General features: G+C 43.7%; 1 protein-coding gene across 1 annotated transcript in view; it reads left to right on the top strand.

Moving 5' to 3' along the window:
- The window catches only part of UFM1 (ubiquitin fold modifier 1), a 54,577-nt gene extending 33,122 nt beyond the window's left edge, over positions 1-21,455 (top strand). Inside the window, exons 2-6 of the mRNA XM_063951859.1 lie at positions 9,227-9,283; positions 14,649-14,706; positions 17,265-17,304; positions 18,540-18,572; positions 21,091-21,455. Coding sequence (XP_063807929.1) covers positions 9,227-9,283; positions 14,649-14,706; positions 17,265-17,304; positions 18,540-18,572; positions 21,091-21,158 — 256 coding nt within the window. The 3' untranslated portion in view covers positions 21,159-21,455. The remainder of the gene's footprint in view (positions 1-9,226; positions 9,284-14,648; positions 14,707-17,264; positions 17,305-18,539; positions 18,573-21,090) is intronic.
- The last annotated feature ends 2,732 nt before the right edge of the window (positions 21,456-24,187 follow it).

A 24,187-nucleotide genomic window follows, 5' to 3' on the forward strand; every position in this document is an offset into this window, starting at 1 on the left:
GGATATGACTGAGTGGGAAACCCGACCAGTATTGCAGACGGCTGACCGTAAGATTGATAATACGCTCAGATCAGTGTGCACGGCTTCAGGGGCGATGTCAAGTCCCACTATTGCCAGTACATGCATTGCCAAGTCCTTAGTGAAGTGGTCAGGCACGTTACTTGAGGATTTGGATAAAATGGACAAAAAGGATGTTAAATTGTTTTTGCGTAACATTCAGGGTTCGGCAGGTTTTCTGGCTGAATCCATGAACGACCTGGGTTCCATGTCTGCAGGAATTTCTTCCATGTATGTCTCCGCTCGTCGTCGACTGTGGCTACGTCAGTAGTCTGCCGACGCAGAATCCAGGAGAAGTGTGGAGACCCTACCCTACACAGGTCAGGCTCTCTTTGGGGAAGCGCTAGAAGCGTGGATATCCACGGCTACAGCGGGCATGTCACCTTTTCTTCCCTCAGCTACGCCTGCTCCGAAGAAACCCTTTTCTTCAACTGTATGACAGCCCTGTGGGGCTGCCAAACCAGAGAAGCCAGGCCATCCAACGTCTCCTTTCGGGGAGGTAGGCCCAGGAACAGAAGCCTGCTTTAGGTGCACTAAAGTCCTCCGCATGACGGTGGACTGCACGCCCCGGTGGTGGGGCCGGTGAGAGCGCAGCTCAGATGTTTCAGTCATGTCTGGGTGTCGTCCGACCTGGATCCCTTGGTGCAATATATTGTGTCCCAGGGATACAGGCTGGTATTTAATTTCTCTCACCGGTTTTCAATTCAGGCCTGCCAGCTCTGCTGGCAGACAGGACTGTCCTGCAAGACGCCGTCCAGACGTTGGTGGAGGCGCATGTTCTTGTGCCAGTACCACCTCCATATGCAAAACAAAGGTTTCTATTCGAACCTTTTCATATACCGAAACCAGATGGTTCGGTCAGACCCATTCTTAACCTAAAAAACCCTTTTCTGAGGGAGTACAAGTTCAAAATGGAGTCTCTAAGGGCGGTAATATCAGGAGAAGGGGTTTTCCTGGTATCCCTGGATATTGAGGATGCATAACCCCACAATCCATTTTGGCCACTGCGTCAAGAAATTCTCCGATTCGCTCTGTTGAACTGTCATTTCCATTTCCAGGACCTGCCATTCGCCCTCTCCACAGCACAGCAGCTTGGTAAGCCAGCAACATTATCCATGGTGTCACTAATATGTCTCTCAGCCTCTGAGACTCTACCAGATAGAACCTGCATTTGGTTAGTAATGTCAGACACCACTTTTTGCAGCAAAGGTGCCATGGTAGATTGAAACACTGAGACCATTTCTTCATAGGAAGAAGAAATGTTACCTTTGTGGGCAAGTATCACATCCGAGTCTGGAGGAAGGACAGCTATGGGTTTTTTGTTAGCCTGTGTTTCCAGGGCGCTGTCTGTACCCAGCGCCATATTGTGATCTCCCCATCGCTTCTCCTGGCGTGGCAGCTGAGCTGGCGCAGTCACTTTAGGGACATAGGGTGCACCCAGAAACTTCATTTTCTTCTCATTTCTGCGTGGAGACCGGGAGTGGTGTTTTCCTGTTGTAGACAGCGTGTTGGCGGTTAGGGCTGGCGTGAGGAACTTAGCTGACGTGAGAAGCTGCTCACTCTCACATGCCGAATCTGGAAGTCTCAAATGAATGCTGCTTTTAAAAGAATAAGCAGACACGCTAGAATCTTTCTGATGACTGCTTATCGCAGGTTATTACATTTCTGCTCTTGGTGTACCTTCCACCTCTGACATACAAAAGAGATTTGCTATCTCCACTAATTGCTTCTATCAATATCTAATCTGGGCATTTCTTCTACAATATGGATGCCAATATATCTAGCAGGCCTTCAACCACATTTGAGTCTCTATATTTTAGATGCTTTCTCCATGGGCTAAATATCCACTATATACTTGACTTTCTCCTGCCCTTTGAAATATCACCAAATAGTCAAATGGGCAACTGATTTAGGTGAAACTTCAGTTGGCGATGAATGGGAGGACATTTTGGACAACATTGCTTTTAGCTTGATCTGCACTGGGATCAAAGAATATTCATGTCAACTATTATACCATCAGTTTATGGGATATGTTCTGATCAACCTTCACAATATATATGCACCTGATTTTCACGTGTTAGAGATGCTGCTTATCTGCATGCTGTTTCCTACATACAGTACCTGCTAGTAATGAGTTTTCTCTAACGTCCTAGAGGATGCTGGGGACTCCGTAAGGACCATGGGGAATAGACGGGCTCCGCAGGAGATAGGGCACTTTATGAAAGCTTTGGATTCTGGGTGTGCACTGGCTCCTCCCTCTGTCCCTCCTCCAGACCTCAGTTTTACACTGTGCCCAGAGCGAGATGGGTGCACTGCAGAGAGCACCCTGGAGTTCTCTGCCTAGGAAGCATTTTTGTTTGGATTGTTTCTACGTTTTTACAGGGAGCACTGCTGGCAACAGGCTCCCTGCATCGAGGGACTGAGGAGAGAGGGGCAGACCTTCTTAATTGATAGGCTCTGCTTCCTCGGCTACTGGACACCATTAGCTCCAGAGGGGGTGAACACAGGTTCTTACTGGGCGTCCACCTCCAGAGCCGTGCCGCCGTTTTCCTCACAGAGCCAGAAGAAACGAAGTCAGAAGACGTCTCAGGCGGCAGAAGCCTTCAGAGCTTCACTGAGGTAACGCACAGCACTGCAGCTGTGCGTCATTGCTCCCATACACTTCACATACTCCGGTCACTGTAAGGGTGCAGGGCGCAGGGGGGGCGCCCTAGGCAGCAATATAACACCTCTCTTATGGCAAAAGACAATATACATGTACAGGTGGGCACTGTACATGTATATAAAGAGCCCCCGCCATTTTTTAATAACTTTGAGCGGGACTGAAGCCCGCCGCCGATGGGGTAGGGCTTCTCCCTCAGCACTCACCAGCGCCATTTTCTCTCCACAGCACCGCTGAGAGGAAGCTCCCCAGACTCTCCCCTGCTTACACACGGTGAAGGGGTGTTTAAAAGAGAAGGGGGGGCACATAATTGGCGGATAACATATTATACAGTGCGGCTGGGGAAAAAACATTTTGTGTTGGTCTCCAGGGTCATTGCGCTGGGGTGTGTGCTGGCATACTCTCTCTCTGTCTCTCCAAAGGGCCTTAAAGGGGACACTGTCTTCAGAAAACAGTTTCCGTGTGTGTGTGTGTGTGTGTGTGTGTGTGTGTGTGAAGTGTGTCGGTACGTGTGTGTCGACATGTTTGACGAGGAAGGCTCGCTTAATGTGGAGGGGGAGTGCTTGAATGTCATATCGCCGTCGCCAGCGCCGACACAGGAATGGATGGATATGCTGAATGTCTTAAATGCAAATGTCAATCTATTGCATAAAAGGTTAGACAAGGCTGAAGCTAGGGATCAGTCAGGTAGCCAGTCCATGCCTGTCCCTGGGGCGCCAGGCCCTTCGGGGTCTCAGAAGCGCACCATATCCCAGATCGATGACACAGATACCGACACAGATACTGACTCTAGTGTCGACTATGAAGATGCAAAATTACAGCCGAAGGTGGCAAAAGGTATTCGGTACATGATTATTGCCATTAAAGAGGTTTTGCATATTACTGAGGAACCCCCTGTCCCTGACACGAGGGTACACATGTATAAAGGGAAAAAGCCTGAGGTCACCTTTCTGTCCTCATTTGAGCTGAGCGAATTGTGCGAAAAGGCTTGGGAATCTCCAGATAGGAGACCACAAGTTCCCAAAAGGATTCTTATGGCGTATCCTTTTCCACAAACGGATAGGATACGATGGGAATCTTCGCCTAAAGTAGACAAGGCGCTGACACGCTTTTCCAAAAAGGTGGCACTGCCTTCGCAGGATACGGCTTCCCTCAAGGATCCTGCTGATCGCAGACAGGAAATTACCATGAAGCACATTTACACTCATTCCGGTACTATTGTTAGACCGGCTATGGCGTCGGCCTGGGTTTGTAGTGCTGTCGTGGCATGGGCAGATTCTTTATCTACGGAGCTTGACACCTTAGATAGGGATGCCATTTTAATGACCATAGAGCATATCCGGGAGGCTGCCTTGTATATGAGAGATGCTCAGAGACATTTGTTTACTAAGCTCCAGAATAAACGCTATGTCTATTTCTGCTAGGCGGCTCTTGTGGACCCGACAGTGGACGGGAGACGCCGATTCAAAGCGGCATATGGAGTCCTTGCCTTACAAGGGGGAGGAGTTGTTTGGAGACGGCCTCTCGGACCTTGTCTCTACTGCTACGGCTGGTAAGTCAAATTTCTTACTTTATGTCCCCCCGCAGCATACAAAAAAGGCACCTCATTATCAAATGCAGTCCTTTCGTTCCAATAAGAGCAAGAAGGTACGGGGATCGTCCTTTGTTGCCAGAGGAAAAGGCAAGGGAAAAAGGCTGCACATAGCAAGTTCCCAGGAGCAGAAGTCCTCCCCTGCATCTGCAAAGACCACCGCATGACGCTGGGGCTTCCCGGGGGGAGGCAGATCTAGTGGGGGCTCGTCTTCGGTGTTTCAGCCACGTCTGGGTTCGCTCGCAGGTGGATCCCTGGGCATTAGAGATTGTTTCTCAGGGATACAGGCTGGAATTCGAAGACTTGCTCCTCGCCGGTTTTTCAAATCGGCTCTGCCGGCTTCCCCGTCAGAGAGGAAGCTAGTGTTAGCAGAAATCCAAAAATTGTATGTTCAACAGGTGATTATCACAGTTCCTCATCTCCAGCAAGGAGAGGGATATTACTCAACCCTGTTTGTGGTCCCGAAACCAGACGGTTCGGTCAGACCCATTTTAAATCTAAAATCCCTGAACCTGTACTTGAAGAGGTTCAAGTTCAAAATGGAATCACTCAGGGCGGTCATCGCCAGCCTGGAGGGGGGGGATTTGATGGTGTCCCTGGACATAAAGGATGCTTACCTTCATGTTCCGATATTCCCCCCTCACCAGGCGTTCCTGAGATTTGCAGTGCAGGACTGTCACTACAATTTCAGACGTTGCCGTTTGGGCTTTCCACCGGCCCGAGAATTTTCACCAAGGTAATGGCAGAAATGATGGTGCTCCTGCGCAGGCAGGGTGTCACAATTATCCCATACTTGGACGATCTCCTCATAAAGGCGAGATCTCGGGAGAAGTTGCTGGACAGCGTGTCTCTGTCCATGAAGACGTTGCAGTTACACTGCTGGATTCTCAATATACCGAAGTCTCTGCTAGTCCCTACAACGCGTCTGACCTTTTTGGGCCTGATTCTGGACACAGACCAGAAATAGGTTTTTCTTCCGATCGAAAAGGTTCAGGAGCTCATAGCCCTGGTCAGGAACCTATTAAAGCCAAAAAAGGTTTCAGTGCATCATTGCACACGGGTTCTGGGGAAGATGGTAGCTTCATACGAGGCCATCCCCTTCGGCAGGTTCCATGCGAGGACTTTTCAATGGGACCTCTTGGACAAGTGGTCAGGGTCCCATTTACAAATGCATCAAAGGATCACCCTGTCTCCCAGGACCAGGGTATCTCTCCTGTGGTGGCTGCACAGTGCTCACCTACTAGAGGGTCGCAGATTCGGCATTCAGGACTGGGTCCTGGTGACCACGGACGCAAGCCTCCGAGGCTGGGGAGCAGTCACACTGGGAAGAAATTTCCAAGGTCTCTGGTCAAATCTAGAGACTTGTCTCTACATCAACGTCCTGGAGTTGAGAGCCATATACAACGCCCTGCGTCAAGCGGAGGAATTGCTTCGGGAAAAACCGGTTCTGATTGTCAGACAATGTCACGGCAGTGGCTCATGTAAACCGCCAAGGCGGAACGCGAAGCAGAGTGGCCATGGCAGAAGCGACCAGGATTCTACGCTGGGCGGAAGGCCATGTAAGCGCACTATCGGCAGTGTTCATCCCGGGGGTGGACAACTGGGAGGCGGATTTCCTCAGCAGGCACGACCTGCATCCGGGAGAGTGGGGACTTCATCAAGAAGTCTTCGCACAGATCACGGGTCGGTGGGGGCTGCCTCAAATAGACATGATGGCGTCCCGTCTCAACAAAAAGCTAAAGTGATATTGCGCCAGGTCAAGGGACCCTCAGGCGGTAGCGGTAGACGCTCTGGTGACACCTTGGGTGTTCAGATCGGTCTATGTGTTTCCTCCTCTTCCTCTCATACCCAAGGTGTTGAGAATAATAAGAATAAGCAGAGTCAGAACAATCCTCATTGTTCCAGATTGGCCACGGAGGACTTGGTATCCGGAGCTGCAAGAGTTGCTCACAGAAGATCCGTGGCCTCTTCCTCTAAGGCAGGACCTGCTGCACCAGGGGCCCTGTCTGTTCCAAGACTTACCGCGGCTGCGTTTGACGGCATGGCGGTTGAACGCCGGATCCTAGCGGAAAAAGGGATTCCGGATGAGGTCATTCCTACCCTGATCAAGGCTAGGAAAGACGTGACGTCGAAACATTATCACCGTATATGGCGAAAATATGTTTCTTGGTGTGAGGCCAGAGCTGCTCCTACGGAGGAGTTCCAGTTGGGCCGTCTGCTTCACTTCCTTCAAACGGTAGTGAATTTGGGGCCTGAAATTAGGGTCCATAAAGGTTCAAATTTCGGCCTTATCCATTTTCTTTCAAAGAGAATTGGCTTCTCTTCCTGAAGTACAGACTTTTGTGAAGGGCGTGCTACATATTCAGCCTCCCTTTGTACCTCCGGTGGCGCCTTGGGACCTTAACGTGGTATTAAGTTTCCTCAAGTCACCTTGGTTTGAACCACTCAAAACAGTGGAGTTGAAATACCTCACTTGGAAAGTGGTCATGTTGTTGGCCTTAGCTTCTGCAAGGCGGGTTTCGGAATTGGTGGCTTTATCATATAAAAGCCCATACCTGATTTTTCACGTGGATAGGGCAGAGTTGAGGACTCGTCCTCAATTTCTGCCCAAGGTGGTCTCATCTTTTCATATGAACCAACCTATCGTCGTGCCTGTGGCTACACGGGACTTGGAGGATTCCGAGTCCCTGGATGTGGTCCGAGCTTTGAAGATTTGTGACCAGAAAAGCTAGGATCAGGAAGACCGAAGCTCTGTTTGTTCTGTATGCGGCCAACAAGGTTGGCGCTCCTGCTTCAAAGCAGACTATTGCTCGCTGGATCTATAACACGATTCAGCAGGCGCATTCTTCGGCAGGATTGCCATTGCCTAAATCGGAAGGTGGGCTCTTCTTAGGCGGCTGCCCGAGGGGTCTCCGCACTACAACTGTGCCGAGCTGCTACTTGGTCGGGGTCAAACACCTTTGCAAAGTTCTATAAGTTTGATACCCTGGCTGAGGAGGACCTCCTGTTTGCTCAATCGGTGCTGCAGAGTCATCCGCACTCTCCCGCCCGTTTGGGAGCTTTGGTATAATCCCCATGGTCCTTACGGAGTCCCCAGCATTCTCTAGGAGGTTAGAGAAAATAAGATTTTACTTACCGGTAAATCTATTTCTCGTAGTCCGTAGAGGATGCTGGGCGCCCGTCCCAAGTGCGGACTTCTTCTGCAAGACTTGTATATAGTTATTGCTTACATAAGGGTTATGTTATAGTTGATCGGGTTTGAACCGAGGCTATGTTATTGTTCATACTGTTAACTGGGTAGTTTATCACAAGTTATACGGTGTGATTGGTGTGGCTGGCATGAATCTTGCCCTTAGATTTACAAAAATCCTTTCCTCGTACTGTTCATCTCCTCTGGGCACAGTTTCTGTAACTGAGGTCTGGAGGAGGGACATGGAGGGAGGAGCCAGTGCACACCCAGAATCCAAAGCTTTCTTAAAGTGCCCTATCTCCTGCGGAGCCAGTCTATTCCCCATGGTCCTTACGGAGTCCCCAGCATCCTCTACGGACTACGAGAAAAAGATTTACCGGTAAGTAAAATCTTATTTTTAGGGCTATCGGAAAACAGATCCTTCATATTAACCACATGCACAGGCAAACTTCTCCAACTATTTTTTTGTTCCATTCATAACATAAACAATTTTTCATATAACATCCTTCAGTTGATCTATGACTAAGGCAATTCACCTTCATATCACCAATGAGCCTTGCATAAAATCTATCATGTTTATCATACAGATTACATGATCTGCTTCTAGAAACTCCTCTACAGCTTTATTTAAAACTTTGGAACCTGGTGCTGATTACTGGAACCTTAGGCTATCACTACATGGGTAGTAGGCTCTACTGAACTGACAGTTTCTTTGGGATTTTTTTTTTTGTGATACCCATAATTACATCTTATAAATCATTTATTTTTGGCAGCATATTTAAATAGTGTTTCTAACCCCAACTTTGCATAATAACAAATATCAACGACACACCAGGCAGTTAGCTATGGAATCATGAATAAAACGTATCAAGTAGTTTGAGCAATGTTGACATTACTGTTTAGAATCATACTACAGTGGCAGCAGAATCACCTAGCATGAATGAAGACCATTTCATGTGTGCTACTTCTGTTCGCTTTAAACTTTAGAATTAGCAAAATAATACCCCTTTCACATCGCACAAATAATAATAATATTGCTGTGTCGACACGGGTCAGTGTGCGATGTGAAAGCACTTTCAGAGAATTAGCGGGTCGTCTGACCCGGTAATTCAACCCGGTTTAAAAGAAAGATTATACCCGGGTTGAATACCGGGTCAGGTGCAGTGTGAATGGGAGCCGCGTCGATGCGACACGGTTCCCATTCACAGCAGAGGGAGAGGCGGCGCAGGAGATGAGCTCATCTCCCAGCGCCGCCTCCACCCCTGCCCCTGCTGCTGCTGCGCCCCCCCGCTGCTATGGCAACCGACCCGGTATATTATCGTGTCGGAAAGCCAGCAAAGGATCGCAAATGCCGGATCCCACCAGGTAAGGACACGTTTCTTTTACCGGGTGGGATCCGGCATTTGCGATCTGAATGCGGTATAACAGATGTATACGTTATCTATCTAAAGAGCCAACCTGCCGTATAATGGGGATGAATATTTTTCAAAGAATGTAGGCCACTACAAAAGACTTATTATTGCATCTTGATATTTTATTGTTGTAAACTCCAATTTGGACCAAGGTAATTCTAAAGAAAGATTGTCTGTAAAATGTTGTTCCATCACGGACTGTGTATTTTTCTCAATCATTTGATAGTTCAATGTCAGCTGCTTGTAACGCTTTGGTATATAAGTGTTCGAAATGGAAATGTCAACACAGTAATTACTACTTTTTCTGATTATAGGTCAAAGGTAACGTTTAAAATTACGCTTACAGCAGATCCTCGACTTCCATACAAAGTGTAAGTATATTTCATTCCTATGATGTTATTGACTTCCCAACACAACTGTACCTATGTATGTAGAGTAGTGGAAAACTCCGAAGAGGAGGACCGTGCAAAAGGCCAACATCCTGCCACTTAAGTCATCAGTTTCATTACGAAAGACTTCTGTTCTAAAATAGCTTGGCTTCACTTATGCTATAATTTAATGAGAGGGAGTTGGTTTTGCCTTGTAAATGATTGCCGCTTTAAAAATACGGGCAATCTCTGCAAAATCCCCGACCTCCAGAAACTCAGACAATGTTTTATTTTCCCGCTGGTGTGTTTGAAGCTTTGTTTAACATTTGGCCAAGTTCTTTGTCATAGTGCAAATACTGTAGAATGCTTTGAATTTATCCCATTTAACCCTCAGACGCAGCTGGCCTGACAGGCGCCGCAAAGCTGTTCTCGCTCCCCTCTCCGCCCCAAGGGGGCGCAGGGGCCTGTCCCTCCTAGTACCTTCCTATCTCTTGGTGCTGTTCGAAACCCTCCTAGTCGGTTTTCCTGCCGCCTGTGTGAAGTGCAGTAGTGACCCTCCTGGCCACTCAGGCACACTGCGCCCAAACTCCTCCGACTTTTGAAAGTTTGTTTTTCCTTTTATTTTCATCTATTAATTATTTTGCTCATTTTATGAATGAAAATTACAAAGGTTGTGGATATTTTGCGGAAATATGTAGGTTTGTCCAGGGTGTCCTCTCAGGCACACTGCGCCCAAACTTATACTCATGTTCGTGTTTTTCTCTTTTTTGCTTCAGATTTTCTGCTGAAATGGCCCGTAAAACCTACGATTTCTCTTTGTACATTCTAATGAAGGTCACTGATCACTTTAAGAGAGTTAGAATTGAGTTAATTAGGTGCTAATGACTATTTTCTAACAGGCGCCTGTCAGACGCACTGCGCCTGAACCCGGGAGTCCCAGAAGTGCACCTGACGGAGGGTTGATGGTATAGGAAGAAACTTTAACCATCTCAAAGCTAAAGCATGTTACTGTGTCACTTCTATAAATGGTCCCTGTCCATCTATGCTGGGTTTTTTTTGTTATCTTGCTCTTGCTCTTTGTTATAAAGGGTGCCCTTATAGCTAACATGACGTGGTTGTTTATTGCAAGGAGTTACACAGAATTTAACAGTTAATCTTGCCCTCACCTTGCACATAGATTATAGATAAGCTAAATCGCCCACAAAGTAATTTTCTCACACCCATACACACCTGTTATATGCCACCAGTTATTGAATGAGGGCAGTAGGACCACAGAACACTTACAGATGGAGCTGCTCTTATCTAGAGCGGCTCCATCGCAAACGTGCACTCCCGGTGTGACTAGGCAATCCGTCCGCCTAATCACGCCGGGAGTGCACAGAGACTCTTCCCATTCTGAGCGTCTCTGCCTGGGTTCGCTCGCCCGGACGTAGACTCTCTCCATTCAAGTGAATGGGGCGCGTTTCCATCATGGGCGCACGCGGCCAACCAGACGGAGACGCTCACAGCGTCCAGGGGCGCGCCTAGTCACAGACGGAGCCACGACTAGCGTTGCTCAATCTATAGCTACACACATTTACTCATTAATACACACTATGTTCTTATTTAACACATTGGCATTCAGTGCATGACAACAGACTGTCCTAGCATCCAAAGAGTTAATACAATCAAACTACAGCATAGTGTGGTCATGATTATTCTATTCATAAAGGCTATGGGTTCATTAGAGTAACTAAGGACAAAACATGTAAAATTTTAGATTTAATATAACGGTACAGGGTATTGAATGTAATAAAAACAAATGCCACACAAGTGCAAAAACTGTCCTGTAAAAGGATAAAAGAGGATTTACATAGTATAAACTTAATGCCATGAACAAGTCATAATAAAATAGACACTACGTCAATTTAGATTACGTTCCCAGATCATCTACAGTGTATGTAAACATTTTCCACATGGCAGGCAATAAGAAAGGCATTCTAATGTGAGGGAGTCATTTCCACTAGCTGTGAATTAAAGTTGATCAGGTATTACTCAAAAATCAATATATAAGGCATAACCTCCCACACCATGTAATTGGGCAGCATGGTTGGCGTAATGGTAGGCATTACTACCTTACATCACTGAGGTCATGGATTCAATTGGCAGTCGGTGCTTGTGTGGGTTCTCCAGTTTCTTGTTGCTAGGTTAGTTAGCTGTTGACAAAGAATTAACCCAGTGTGTGTGTGTATCTATGTGCTAGGAAATGTAGATTGTAAGGCACAGTAGGGCACAACTCGATGTCAATGACTGCAGAATATATATGCACTGTATACACATTTTTTAATAAATATTACTGTACATTCCCTAAATGTCCTTTTTAATTCATCCACTTTATGCATTTTTTTGTATTTGGCCTGAAATTGGCATCCTGATTGCCCAATTCCTGAATCGTGTTTTCTCTAATGAGTGTTTAAGGCTCCGTATTATGTGTATTTACTCTGAGTGACATCATTTACTAATTGGCAGGAATGACACTTGCTGATAATCCTATAGTCACAGATTAAGGAAATTGATTTGAGATTCACAGGCCTGTGTCTATATGACCGATTGACACAGATATGAGGACAATTAAGACTTTGTGACTGTTAATGGTATTGTGACATTTAAATTTAATCTGGTTCCCTAGAACCCAAGTGAGTTCTTTGAAAGTAGTAAGCATTCATTTAACTCCTGAATTGCTGGGAGACAGGTAAAATAAAAACATCCTTGAAAGGGAATAATTGATTTGTGCTCTATTTCCTGTGAAGGAATATTTTATGCCTGGTTATATTTTTAATCGTAAATACTTAATTGGACTTCTAGTCACAGCACTCTGCAAAATGGGACCTAATGTTTGCACTGCTCCGCCAAACTGCACACCTGGTGTGGACACTGTAAGAGACGCTGCCACCCAGCCGGGTCCTCCTATCCACTGCAAACACAAGTGGTTTTATGGATTTTTGTTCTGAATAAAAATGTAGCAGAGTTTTAAATGCAAATATACTTAAAAAGAATTTTCCTGTGCAACATATATTTTTTCATTGTCCTTCTTCCCTAGAATAGTCACTCCCATTATCATAGCAGAACAGGTCCACATACTGTAGTGCAGGGGTGGCCAAACAGTCGATCGCGATCGACTGGTCGATCGCGGACATGCGACCAGTCGATCGCGATCCGCCGCCCAGCCACCCGAAGCCTCGCCTCTCCTGCCTGCTGCTCTGCCTCCTCAGTGACTGCAGAGTGTATAGCTCAATCAGGTGCCGGTTCGTTAGCCAATGAGAGCTCGCGGACCGGCGCCTGATTTGAGCTATACACGCTGCCGTCACCGCCGGAGATTAGACTGAGAAGCAGGGCGGAACACAGGAGAAGCGCGCGCTGCGCTCTCCACTCCGGTGAGCTCTACTATGGGGGCATATCTGGCATTGTGGGCACATGGCTCAGTGGGGGCATATCTGGCAATATGGGGCATATCTGGCACTGTGGGGTCATATGTGGCACTGGGGGCATATCTGGCTCTGCGGGCACATGGCACTGTGGGGGCATATCTGGCACTGTGGGTACATGGCACTGTGGGGCAAATCTGTAATCTGGCGCTGTGGGGGCATATCTGGCACTGTGGGCACATGGCACTGTAGGGGCATATCTGTATCTGGCACTGTGGGGGCATATCTGGCACTGTGGGCACATGGCACTGTGGGGGCATGTGTATCTGGCACTGTGGGGGCATGTGTATCTGGCACTGTGGGGGCATATGTGTTTGAGGTTTTTACCTGTGGGGTCCAATGTGTTGTTTTGTGTGAGGCAGTCATTACACTCTGTGCAGCAAGGCTATGTCCCTTTTTTTTGTTATACCACGTCCACTTTTTGTTATACCACACCCACTTTTTGTTATGCCTCACCCCTTTTATTTGCGCGCGCGCCTGCGGCGCGCACTATTATTCCATCTAGGTAGATCACAAAAGCTTTTTAGCTTTCAAAGTAGATCGCCAACTCCAAAAGTCTGGCCGCCCCTGCTGTAGTGCATATACGTTACAGCCAGATGCTGTTTGGAGGAGCTTCCCCAAGGAGGACAATTCCCAAAAAATATATACATTAAAATTGAGACCTACTTTAAGTAAATACAGTAATAATGATTACACATTTCATAGGTTTCCCTTATTTTTAACACCACTTCAATTTACACTGAACTAGAGTCAGTATTGATATATCCAGCCATTCCTATGAGATTCATTTCAGCATTGATCTTATAGTTCTTTCCATGAGAACCTGATTTAGGTCTCCGCAATCACAAAAGCCGACCTAGTGTGGCAGCCCTTTGTAAACTGTATTTCTATATTAAGAAAATAGTGTTTAGAACATAACATGGCGCAATTAGCTGCCATATACATCGAGGTGGCGCTCACAGAAGCTGCTTTCATATGTATAAATGTCATGCTGCAGTGTCGTGCTACAGAGCATAACATTTATACCTGACATTTTGCAGGAGAGTGTAAACTATACAAATGCTCTTTCTCCTAAGATTTTATCGATGTTCTCTGTACGAACCTGGGGCCAGTTATTTTTTAATCTGCTCTCGAATTCCAGGTAGTTTGCCTTGAAGTTCTAAATATATAAATACAATATTTCTATAGTACCATTTTGTCTTCTTATAAGTTATTAAAATGATTACAGATGAAGCACTTTAATGTAATGCCTCTGTGTAAACACTTATAAATAATGTGATGGACGCCAGGAATACAAAGGTATGTTTACTGTGGCTCTGTCTAGTACAAGGTAACAAATGCCTTTATACAGTGGTGGCAGCCTTTGTGTATTCACCAGTAGCCAGTGAGCTCATTGGGGCATTTTTTCCTTTCTTGGGTTACGAGCGTCTATTGTGTTTATTTTGTTTTATCAGCGATGTCAGCGTGTAAATATCAATAAGGTTGTGTGGCTATAGCCAATGTATTTGCCAGTGAGTGCAGTAGACTGTCATAGACCAGTCTGGGCTCTATTCATGAAGCAGTGGAAAGAGTGGAGAAGTGAACCTGTGGAGAAACTGCCCATGGCAACCAATCAGCTGCTCCGTACAATTGTATAGTATGCAAATTATAAATGTTACTTCAATGCCGATTGGCTGCCATGGGCAACTTCTCCACTGGCTCTCTTCTCCACACTTTAAACTGCTTCATGAATAGACCCCTGTGTCCCCTGTCTCCGTTTTATATTGTGGATAGGCATAGACCAGCCTAGAACCAACCAAAGCATTAGAATGTTCATTTATATTACTCATGGTATAAATTGTGATTCTAATATTATTCTGTAAAATATTGCCTTTGAAGATTTTTTTTTCATGTCTTCTGCACAGGCTAAGCGTTCCTGAATGTACACCATTCACAGCAGTTCTAAAGTTTGCAGCAGAGGAGGTAAGTGTTTTTAAAACAATACACCTGATCTCTAGGTATTTACTTTGGAATATTGTATTGTCTTGCAGGGCACATGAAAGAGATATGAGACCGCACACCACCATGGTTGCAGCCTATCACAAAAGTACAACCAAGCACTACCACAAAAATAAACCTGAGGAATAAAATGAATATAGAAGTACAAAACTATTCTCTTGATGCTGGCCATCACTGATATTTTTTTTATAATGCTCACATGGGTATATATAACAAAAAGAATATAAAGGCCCCCATTTATCAAGCCTTGGAGAGTGATAAATAGCACGGTGATAAAGTACCAGACAATCAGCTCCTAACTGACATGTCACAGGCTGTGTTTGGAAAATGTCAGAAGCTGATTGGTTGGTACTTTATCACTGTGCTATTTATCACTCTCCAAGGCTTGATAAATCTGGGCCAAAGTCTGAAAGAATAGTACTGGTTTTTTTATGTATGTGTCAAGAAAGACCCATATAATATGGCCACAGAATACTGCAAGAGTGGCAGATACATTAGACCTTTGAAGGGATAAAGAGGAGAGGTTGCCCATAGCAACCAATAAGCTGCCGTTATTTTATAGACTGTGCCAGATAAATGATAGCTAGAAGCTGGTTGCTAGGGTCAATGGGCACTTGATCTCTCTCAGTAGTTTGTTAAAGCCCCCCTTTAATGTGAGCGCATCATCGGAGTTGGATTATTGTAATAAATGATGCAGAGGACTTTACAATTAGCGCCTGCTTTCTTTGTTGTATGAGGTTTTGAGATAAACTTCTGGAGGTCTAAAGAAATATAATTGACTGTAAGTGACCCCTTCTGTAGTTGAGTGGATACGCACCTGTTTGCCTGCACACTGGGGGTTTTTCTGTGCACGTGTCTGATTCTTGTATCAAACAAACACTTCCTACAGGACCTCATTTTCTTTTTGTTGTATACAGTACAATCATTTGATCATTAAGTAGAACATTTTATACCTCAGATTTTTTTTTCTGGTAACGCTGGGGAAAGGAACATTTATTGATCCAGATGGGTATGATATGACACTTTATCTTACCTGCTGGAGACTCTCTTTATTTTTTATATTTTTTAGATTCCTACATTTTCTTTTATCTTTTTTACATTGTATTGTTTGTTGCACAAATTGTTATTGTTGCACAAATTGTTTTGTAACATCAGGTTTGGTAATTTGATTCAATCGGTTGTTATCACGAGAAACTCATGGTTCCATTGCATTTTCAATATGATCAATTTATCAATTTGGAGGATTATTTCCTATTATATATTACGATTGTCTTAGTTGGACCAAGTAATGAGGGAAGTAAGTCTTCTGCACAACATCGGTGTGTCCCCCCCCCTTTCCCCCTCTCCCTCTTCCCCCAAACCACCACCCCCCCATCTGATTAATATGTTCATTCAGGAGTAGAGTTTCCATGGTAACTCCTATTGTGGCAATGACAGGCAGATCCCGGACTGATTTCCCTTTCACTCATCCTGGATTAGAGTTTATGGCTTTGTTATGCTGTACTTCATTTTTTTCCTATGGTATTGATATGACAAACTCACTGTCTTATCTATAATAAAAGAATATTACAACATATTGTTTAGGGCTCCTTCTTCTGTTGTGATACAATACTACTGCCATTATGGGGTCATGCATCATGTTTTTATCATATTCATGAGGAACTGTTGCTTTGTGAGTTGAGAGATTTATTATGAATATTATTTATTGTGGACCTGATTCAGAGATGGAAGCAGATGCATATGCAGCCAGATCTGCATCCATTTCCTCACATGCTGGGGGCCGCCCAGCATGTGTAGCACCGCCCCACGATTGCGGAGGCATCAAACTAGACGTCCCGCTGCCATTTTTTTAATCGGAGCAGCTGCATGTGGTGTCATCACGCAGCTGCCTCGAATACGATTCTGTAATGCCCTCGTTCATCCCACCACGCCTCCCCAGCGCTGTTCCACCATCCCGCGAATGCATGCTGTTTTAAATCACACTGCGGCCACAATATGTAAGGTCGCACACGTACACTGCGCCCAGTGCGCAGTCCACCAGAATGCAGCCGCTTTGTACAGATGCCCTTTATTCACTTGCACCCAGCTGCTGTAAATATGCATTTTACCATTCTGCCTTTATGCCTGGTGACCTGATAAAAACCCATGGTAAAATAGTCATACTGTATTTACCAGAGGAAAGGATTTGAAGTTTGGTACGCTCACCCATTCTGCATGACATTGCCACCGGTTGCATGGGTGATAATACACAAAAACTGCTTAATCTGAAACCACCCTAAAAGTGTCTCCACTTTGTCTGCCCATCCCATAAACCTGGCGATGGGTGTACACTTGTTTTGCCAGCATAATATTAATGAAATGAAAAAGATCCAATATATTGCTAATCGAAAGCTATATCTGGCCTAGGGCAAATGGAAAAATATAAAGTTACTCCCACTGAAACTGATGCATTACATAAACATACAATAATTGGTTTGGTCATGATGGGTCTTGACTTTTAAAACACTTTTCCTTCTTTTTAGTTTAAAGTACCTGCAGAAACGAGTGCTATAATAACGAATGGTAAGTAAGGTTCTGTTCCTTCTAGTCATTCAACTGGAAATAAGAAAGAGAAATGTCTGTTTCACTTTTTGCTACTGTACTACTTTCATTGAAGTTGTTGCAATTTGGCCTCCAGGGAAACTGCCGTCTCCAAAACTGGATCTTAAAATAGATTGACAAGCAAAGGAGAGGGATCCGTCCTCTTCTCCATTATAAAGGGCTGTGTGATCGATTTGATGATTTTGTTTTAGTCAGAAATACTTAACAGCTGTGGTCCGAAATTCTTTGCTGATGTTCAAGACTTATTTCTGGTTCCGGCTGTAAAATTGCAACATTTTATTCCCCAACTCCCCTTATGACACTCATTAGGTTGACATTGACATGGACAAAGGGTAGACACATTAAAAAGGACGACATGAGTTTTTTTTTTTAAATATATATTTTTTTGGAACTTTTTCATACTTTACGATCCACGTGGACTACGATTGGGAACGGTAACCTGTGCCGCATGTCGACCTTTTCACGTGTCAACCTTTTGTCCATGTCGACCATGTCAATGTCGACCAATAGTGGTCGACCTAATGAATGTCAACCTTAACATTGTCGACCATACATACCGGAAAAGCCTAGATCAGCCATTGAATCTGTATGCAGCTGGTCTCTGATCACCTCGAAAACGGGACCGACACCCCTGTTTTTAAGAACGCTGCCCATTGCCGTCACAATGTGCATTAGAGATTTACGTAATCCATCCAGTTTGGGAACATCTCTGAAATAGGCCCGTTATTAGCAAAAAAATATTTATGCATCGATATTTTAGAGACCGCCCAGCAGCTTCCCGGGTGGCAAGATCACATACGATACATTGTATGCTGTCCTTTTGCATACGATATATCGCATGCGATCCCAGCCATGCCTGCTGAATCCGACATATCTATAGTGCAGTACTTCCGATCTAGGGACTCCGATCCGATGCTCACGGGACCGCGGATTGGATCGGAGGTAAAGCAAATGGGATTTGCCCATTTTCATCCGATTTATTGTCCTGAAACGTCGGAATCGGATGAAATCGGGCAAAATTGCACTAGTGTTTGGGCACTTTAAGGCAGGAAAATATATTGAAAAAAATAATTAGCTTTTAAAAGTTTTTAGATGATGATAATATGCGGAGTCTCCACTCGCTGTCCCTTTTTATCATGTACAGTTTGCTCACTTGTTGCTTTTAATCTAACCTATTTCATTTCTTGCCATAATAGATGGAGTAGGATTAAATCCCGCGCAGACAGCTGGTAAGTGAGAGTGGTTGGAAGATACCATTTTTATTCTGATTTTCTAATCTGTTATTTGGAATGCTTTGTGACTTGAGGCATTTCCATAATTTTATTGTTTTTTCAGAATTTTCTGGCTAGCCGGTTTCACTAATATGTGGCACATACTTATATCAGTACCAGGTGTTTTCTTTGTATGATATTTCTCCGTATTACACTTTTTAACAGAGGAATTACAGATATATCCCATTACTTTTGCTGCCTACTGTACATGCTTTATACAGTGGGGAGTTGATGCACACTTCTTGGCAGGGGCATTGAAGTTGACACTGAATGTAATTTAAGCTCCTATGTTGAGACATTGGTATCTCAAAATTAGGGCCATAACAAGGGCAGAAGTCGAAGGGGTTGGCGTGCTCACTACCCTATGAAAATCCACAGCCATCTTGGTGCTCCCCTGTCACTTGCTGTGTGACCATGTGATATGAGCTGAGGGCAGTGCGTCCCAGACCAGGAAGAGCGTTTGTATTCCCTGCTACAGCACTGCTGAAGATGTGTACAGCTCTGCATAACTAGTATACAGATATGTCCTCTTACATCTTTGCTGTAGTCAGCTAAACAGCCCTTCAAGTCGTGCCATTCTGTGGCGGGACTCCGTAGCGCTGAGCATCTTTTTGTTTTGCGTCTTTTGTCTTGTACGCAATGGAATGCAATAGGACGCACGGGCAGCTTCTGCTGATTAAAATGATATGCAACATGCCTATATTTTGTGTGTAATAGCGACTCTGTCTGCATCCAAACCAAATCGTTGGTGTTTTCCAGCAAAACACTGTAGCATAGCATTTTGTATGCCAATACAGTCGTAGTGACACACAAAATATAGGCATATCATTTTAATCAGCAGAAGCTGTTCATGCCTCCTATTGCATTACATTGGGGTATATGCAATTAGCGGCGAATCGCGGCAATTTTTCGGCCGTTTTTCAATTCGACACAATTCGACAGTCTAATTTCGGCAAGTGGCTGCCGAAATTGACCATATTCAATAAAAAACGGATTCGACAGTCCTGCTGACGAAAAACGGCCGATTTGACGGATTTTGTTCCGATTTTTTAAAAACGGGGAAAAACACGGAAAAAAATGGCGTGGGGTCCCCCCTCCAAAGCATAACCAGCCTCAGGCTCTTCGAGCTGGTCCTGGTTCTAAAAATCTGGGGGGGAAATGGACAGGGGATCCCCCGTATTTTTAAAACCAGCACCGGGCTCTGCTCCTGGTGCTGGTGCAAAAAATACAGGGGACAAAAAGAGTAGGGGTCCCCCGTATTTTTTTACACCAGCATCGGGCTCCACTAGCTGGACAGATAATGCCACAGCCGGGGGTCACTTTTATACAGCGCCCTGCTGTATAAAAGTGATATCACAGCAATATATAACAGTTCTCCTCAGTCCTGCAGCAATCACATACTTTACCACTCAAGCAGAATGGTAGATTTGCACTCTCCAGCTCTCCTGATGTTCAGGCACATGGAATGGAGATCACCACTGTGCACGGTGAGGGCGTTCGTCTGCAGCTCCCAGCTCAACCTCTATAACCATGCAAACTCTGCTCCCTCTGATCAGTCACAAACAAACGAGTCAGGCTGTCACTGGCCTCTGGGGTTTAGCAGAGAAAAGCTGGCATGGACCATACCGATAATGTCCCAGTCCATTACCTCCCAGTGTTCCTTCTCCAGGAGTAAGGAGGGGCAGATGTTGGATCTGCATATGGACATAGATGTTTGCTTTTTTTGTGGTTATGTGCACTACTGTATATAAGTATGTTATGCTGATCTAATGAGCGTACACCCAGCATCGGCCCATAGTTTTCACAGTTTGTGTGATGTTTTTATGAAGAATCAATGTAAATGCACACATGCATATTCAATTACACTTTATGCAAAATTGTAAACTTCTGGTTGCTTGTCTGAAGACAAACTGACTTTACACCAGACTATTCCAGTGTTCGCACCAGCTGAGAAATTAATTTAAGACCTTTTGATCCTCAGTAATTTCAAATTCACACCGATGAGCATTGCACGTTCTATTAAATATTTAGTCCCAGCAACTGTGGGCGAATAGCTCTACAGAATGTATTAAAGTGAAGATCTAATTTTAACATGCATGAACCAATTAATTGAGATTTCTTACTGTGTAATTAATATACCTGTCACTTTCTTGTTTAATGAACAGTACCAGTATTAAATGTTCTGTAACCAAGTCCAATTTCTTTCTTGGCGTTCTTCTGAAAAGTAGAAAAACAACAATTACAATAAAATACTTTACATGCCAAATGGACAAAACATATATATATTAATGGCTTATAACTATTGATTTAATAAAACTGAAAAAGATTTTGTGTCCATGAAAATGGCGAATCTTTAAAAAAAAAAAAAAAAACTTCAGTTTAAATATAATTTTTTATGGCTAGTTACATTTGTATATTTCTTCAAGGACCGAATATTTTTAGATAATAATAATTTTGTATTTTGTTTTCTCTTCAGGAAACGTATTCCTTAAATATGGCTCAGAACTTAGACTCATTCCCAGAGACCGAGTGGGCAGCTGTTAATCTACAGGACATCTCACTATGTGGAACTATATATATTTATTGAGAGCCTTAAAAAAAAGAAAAAAAAGATCAGACTATGAATTCTAAGTCGGTTTTAAGATTTAATTCAGTTGGGCCCCTTTTCCTTTAAAATCAAAGTGACTTTGAAGATTAAAGATTTGTAAGATTTAATTATTGCTTCAGATGTCCTTTAAAATCATATAGCCGCAGCAATTCCATGGATACAGTCTGTCACTTCTGAAGTGTATACAGTTCATTGTGTATGTGTATATTAATATGAAAGTTACAGCAAGTTTATATTTTTTCTTGTATTTTTATTTTTGGTATAGTCACTTGGGTTACAAAAAGATATAATCGGAAAACTTTTTTCATTATTAATATGAGAACGTTTTGTAGTAAGTCCTCTGTGTATTTTGTCAATATTGCTGGGGGCGCTGTTTAACTATTTTACTGACACACTACAGGTTGAGTATCCCATATCCAAATATTCCGAAATACGGACTTTTTTGAGTGAGAGTGAGATAATGAAACCTTTGTTTTCTGATGGCTCAATGTACACAAACTTTGTTTAATACACAAAGTTATTAAAAATATTGTATTAAATTACCTTCAGACTGTGTGTATAAGTTGTATATGAAACATAAATGAATTGTGTGAATGTACACAGACTTTGTTTAATGCACAGTTATAAAAAATATTGACTAAAATTACCTTCAGGCTGTGTGTATAAGATGTATATGTAACATAAATGCATTCTGTGCTTAGATTTAGGTCCCATAACCATGGTATCTCATTATGGTATGCAATTATTCCAAAATACGGAAAAATCCCATATCCAAAATACGTCTGGTCCCAAGCATTTTGGATAAGGGATACTCAACCTGTATTAAATTGGGATCACTCACGTTTTCTCTTAGTGATTTGAAAAACCAAACAAAGAAGAATTAACCAGAAGAGTATAGCTTTGCTCAAGGAGAAGACCAAAATAAATTTGTTGTCATAAATGCTTAAAAGGCATGCAGCAACATCCATCTTCTTGTATGTATGTATGTATGTATGTATGTATGTATGTATGTATATATATATTAGTATTTAATTGAAAGTGAAAGAAAAGAGTAGGTGTAGTATTTTGTAGATTATTGAAGACTTTGAAAACTTTTGGTTCTAACATTTATTTTATACTTCATGTATTTTTGGAGGGTTTAGGGAGGGTTCAAAAGATCTTTAACAAACATAGGGGCCGATTCAATTAGAGGCAACATACTGCCTTGATGTTCTGCAGCACACATTCTGTATTTGCCTATTGCGATAGGCTGAACATCGCTAGGTTTCCCGCACATTTCCATGGACTATGAGTAAAAACTAGCGATGTTGTTGTCCACGACATGCCATAACAGAATGGTGCATTGCACCCAAGCCGCTAATTGAATGTGTACCCATAGGGTTACGGTGCTCTTTAACATACATAGAGTGTAATCCAATTTAGTGATGCATTTTCTCAGGATTTTACTGGCACGAAACATCACTTCTTTTTGCTAACATCGCAAAAAAAAAAAAAAAACACACCCATGTTTACTGTACCGTAATACCCATAGTATGTGCAGGACCTTGAACTTAATTAAATGTGCCCTATAGTCTAATTTGTTTGGCTGTATCACTAAAGGCAGACTCAGTCCTGCATCAATATTCATGACAATTTAATCTGTCTAATCGCCTGGAATTAGTGGCACCAATATGACTGAGACACAAAATTCTATTCAGTTCACACAGTGGCTGCCTCCACTTTGTATAAATATTAGGTACACACACATGCTACAGACAGCCTTGGTCTTATCGAAAGAAAAAAAAACTGATCAAAATACTCAAATAACATAGGGAAAAATAAATAAGAGCTCATTTATTAAATTATTTCTATTTTTGTCTTATGAATGTGCCTACATTTTTTCCCAAGTTCGTTGCATTAAGCTGTTGTAGATGGCAGGTGTAATCCAGGGACGTGCGGTGCATGTCACTGGTGTAATCTAGTCACCCAAACAAGTCAAGACTGGACTGCAGAGAAGGTAGAATGGCAGTCTGCTTTAAAAAAAAAAAAAAAAGCATGTAATCCTCTCAGTAGTTTCCAGTATAGTGCCAGTCATACTATATTTAGCCTTTGGATTTTAGAGATCCAAGTGCATTTTTTTTTCTCCATTTTTTGGCATTAAACTGTAATTGCCACGCTTTTGCCCATTTCTCTAGTATACATAGATCATCAATAATTTGTTTTACCACTCCTGGTATGTCTACCCTGTTGCATACTTTTGTGTCATCTGCAAATAGGCAAACTTTTCCTTTAATACCATTGTCACCAATAAAGATTTATAAAAGCATCGGTCCAAATACAGGACTCTGGGGTACGCCACTGGTAACATTTCCCTACTGTGAATGTACTCCATTTACTACAACTATGGTGGTCATTCCGAGTTGTTCGCTCGCTAGCTGCTTTTAGCAGCATTGCAAACGCTAGGCCGCCGCCCTCTGGGAGTGTATCTTAGCATAGCAGAATAGCGAACGAAAGGTTAGCAGAATTGCTACTAAATAATTCCTTGCTGTTTCTGAGTAGCTCCAGACCTACTCCTAGATTGCTATCACCTCAGTCCGTTTAGTTCCTGCTTTGATGTCACAAACGCCCTGCGTTCGGCCAGCCCCTCCCCCGTTTCTCCAGACACTCCTGCGTTTTGCCTGACACGCCTGCGTTTTTTAGCACACTCCCGGAAACGCTCAGTTACCACCCAGAAACGCCCCTTTCCTGTCAATCACTCACCGATCAGCAGTGCGACTGAAAAGCACCGCACGAACAACAGCAAAACTGCAAAGTTTTTAGTTAAATAACTAAGCGCATGGGCGCTGCGTACCATGCGCATGCAGCAGCAAATCGCAGCATTGCGAAAATCGGCAACGAGTGAGCAACTCGGAATGACCACCTATGTTTTCTATTCTGCAACAAAGATCTTATCCATTCAACCATCTTAGTATCCATTCCCACACTT

Source organism: Pseudophryne corroboree, chromosome 2 (genome assembly GCF_028390025.1).
Source record: "Pseudophryne corroboree isolate aPseCor3 chromosome 2, aPseCor3.hap2, whole genome shotgun sequence".
NCBI lineage: Eukaryota > Metazoa > Chordata > Amphibia > Anura > Myobatrachidae > Pseudophryne > Pseudophryne corroboree.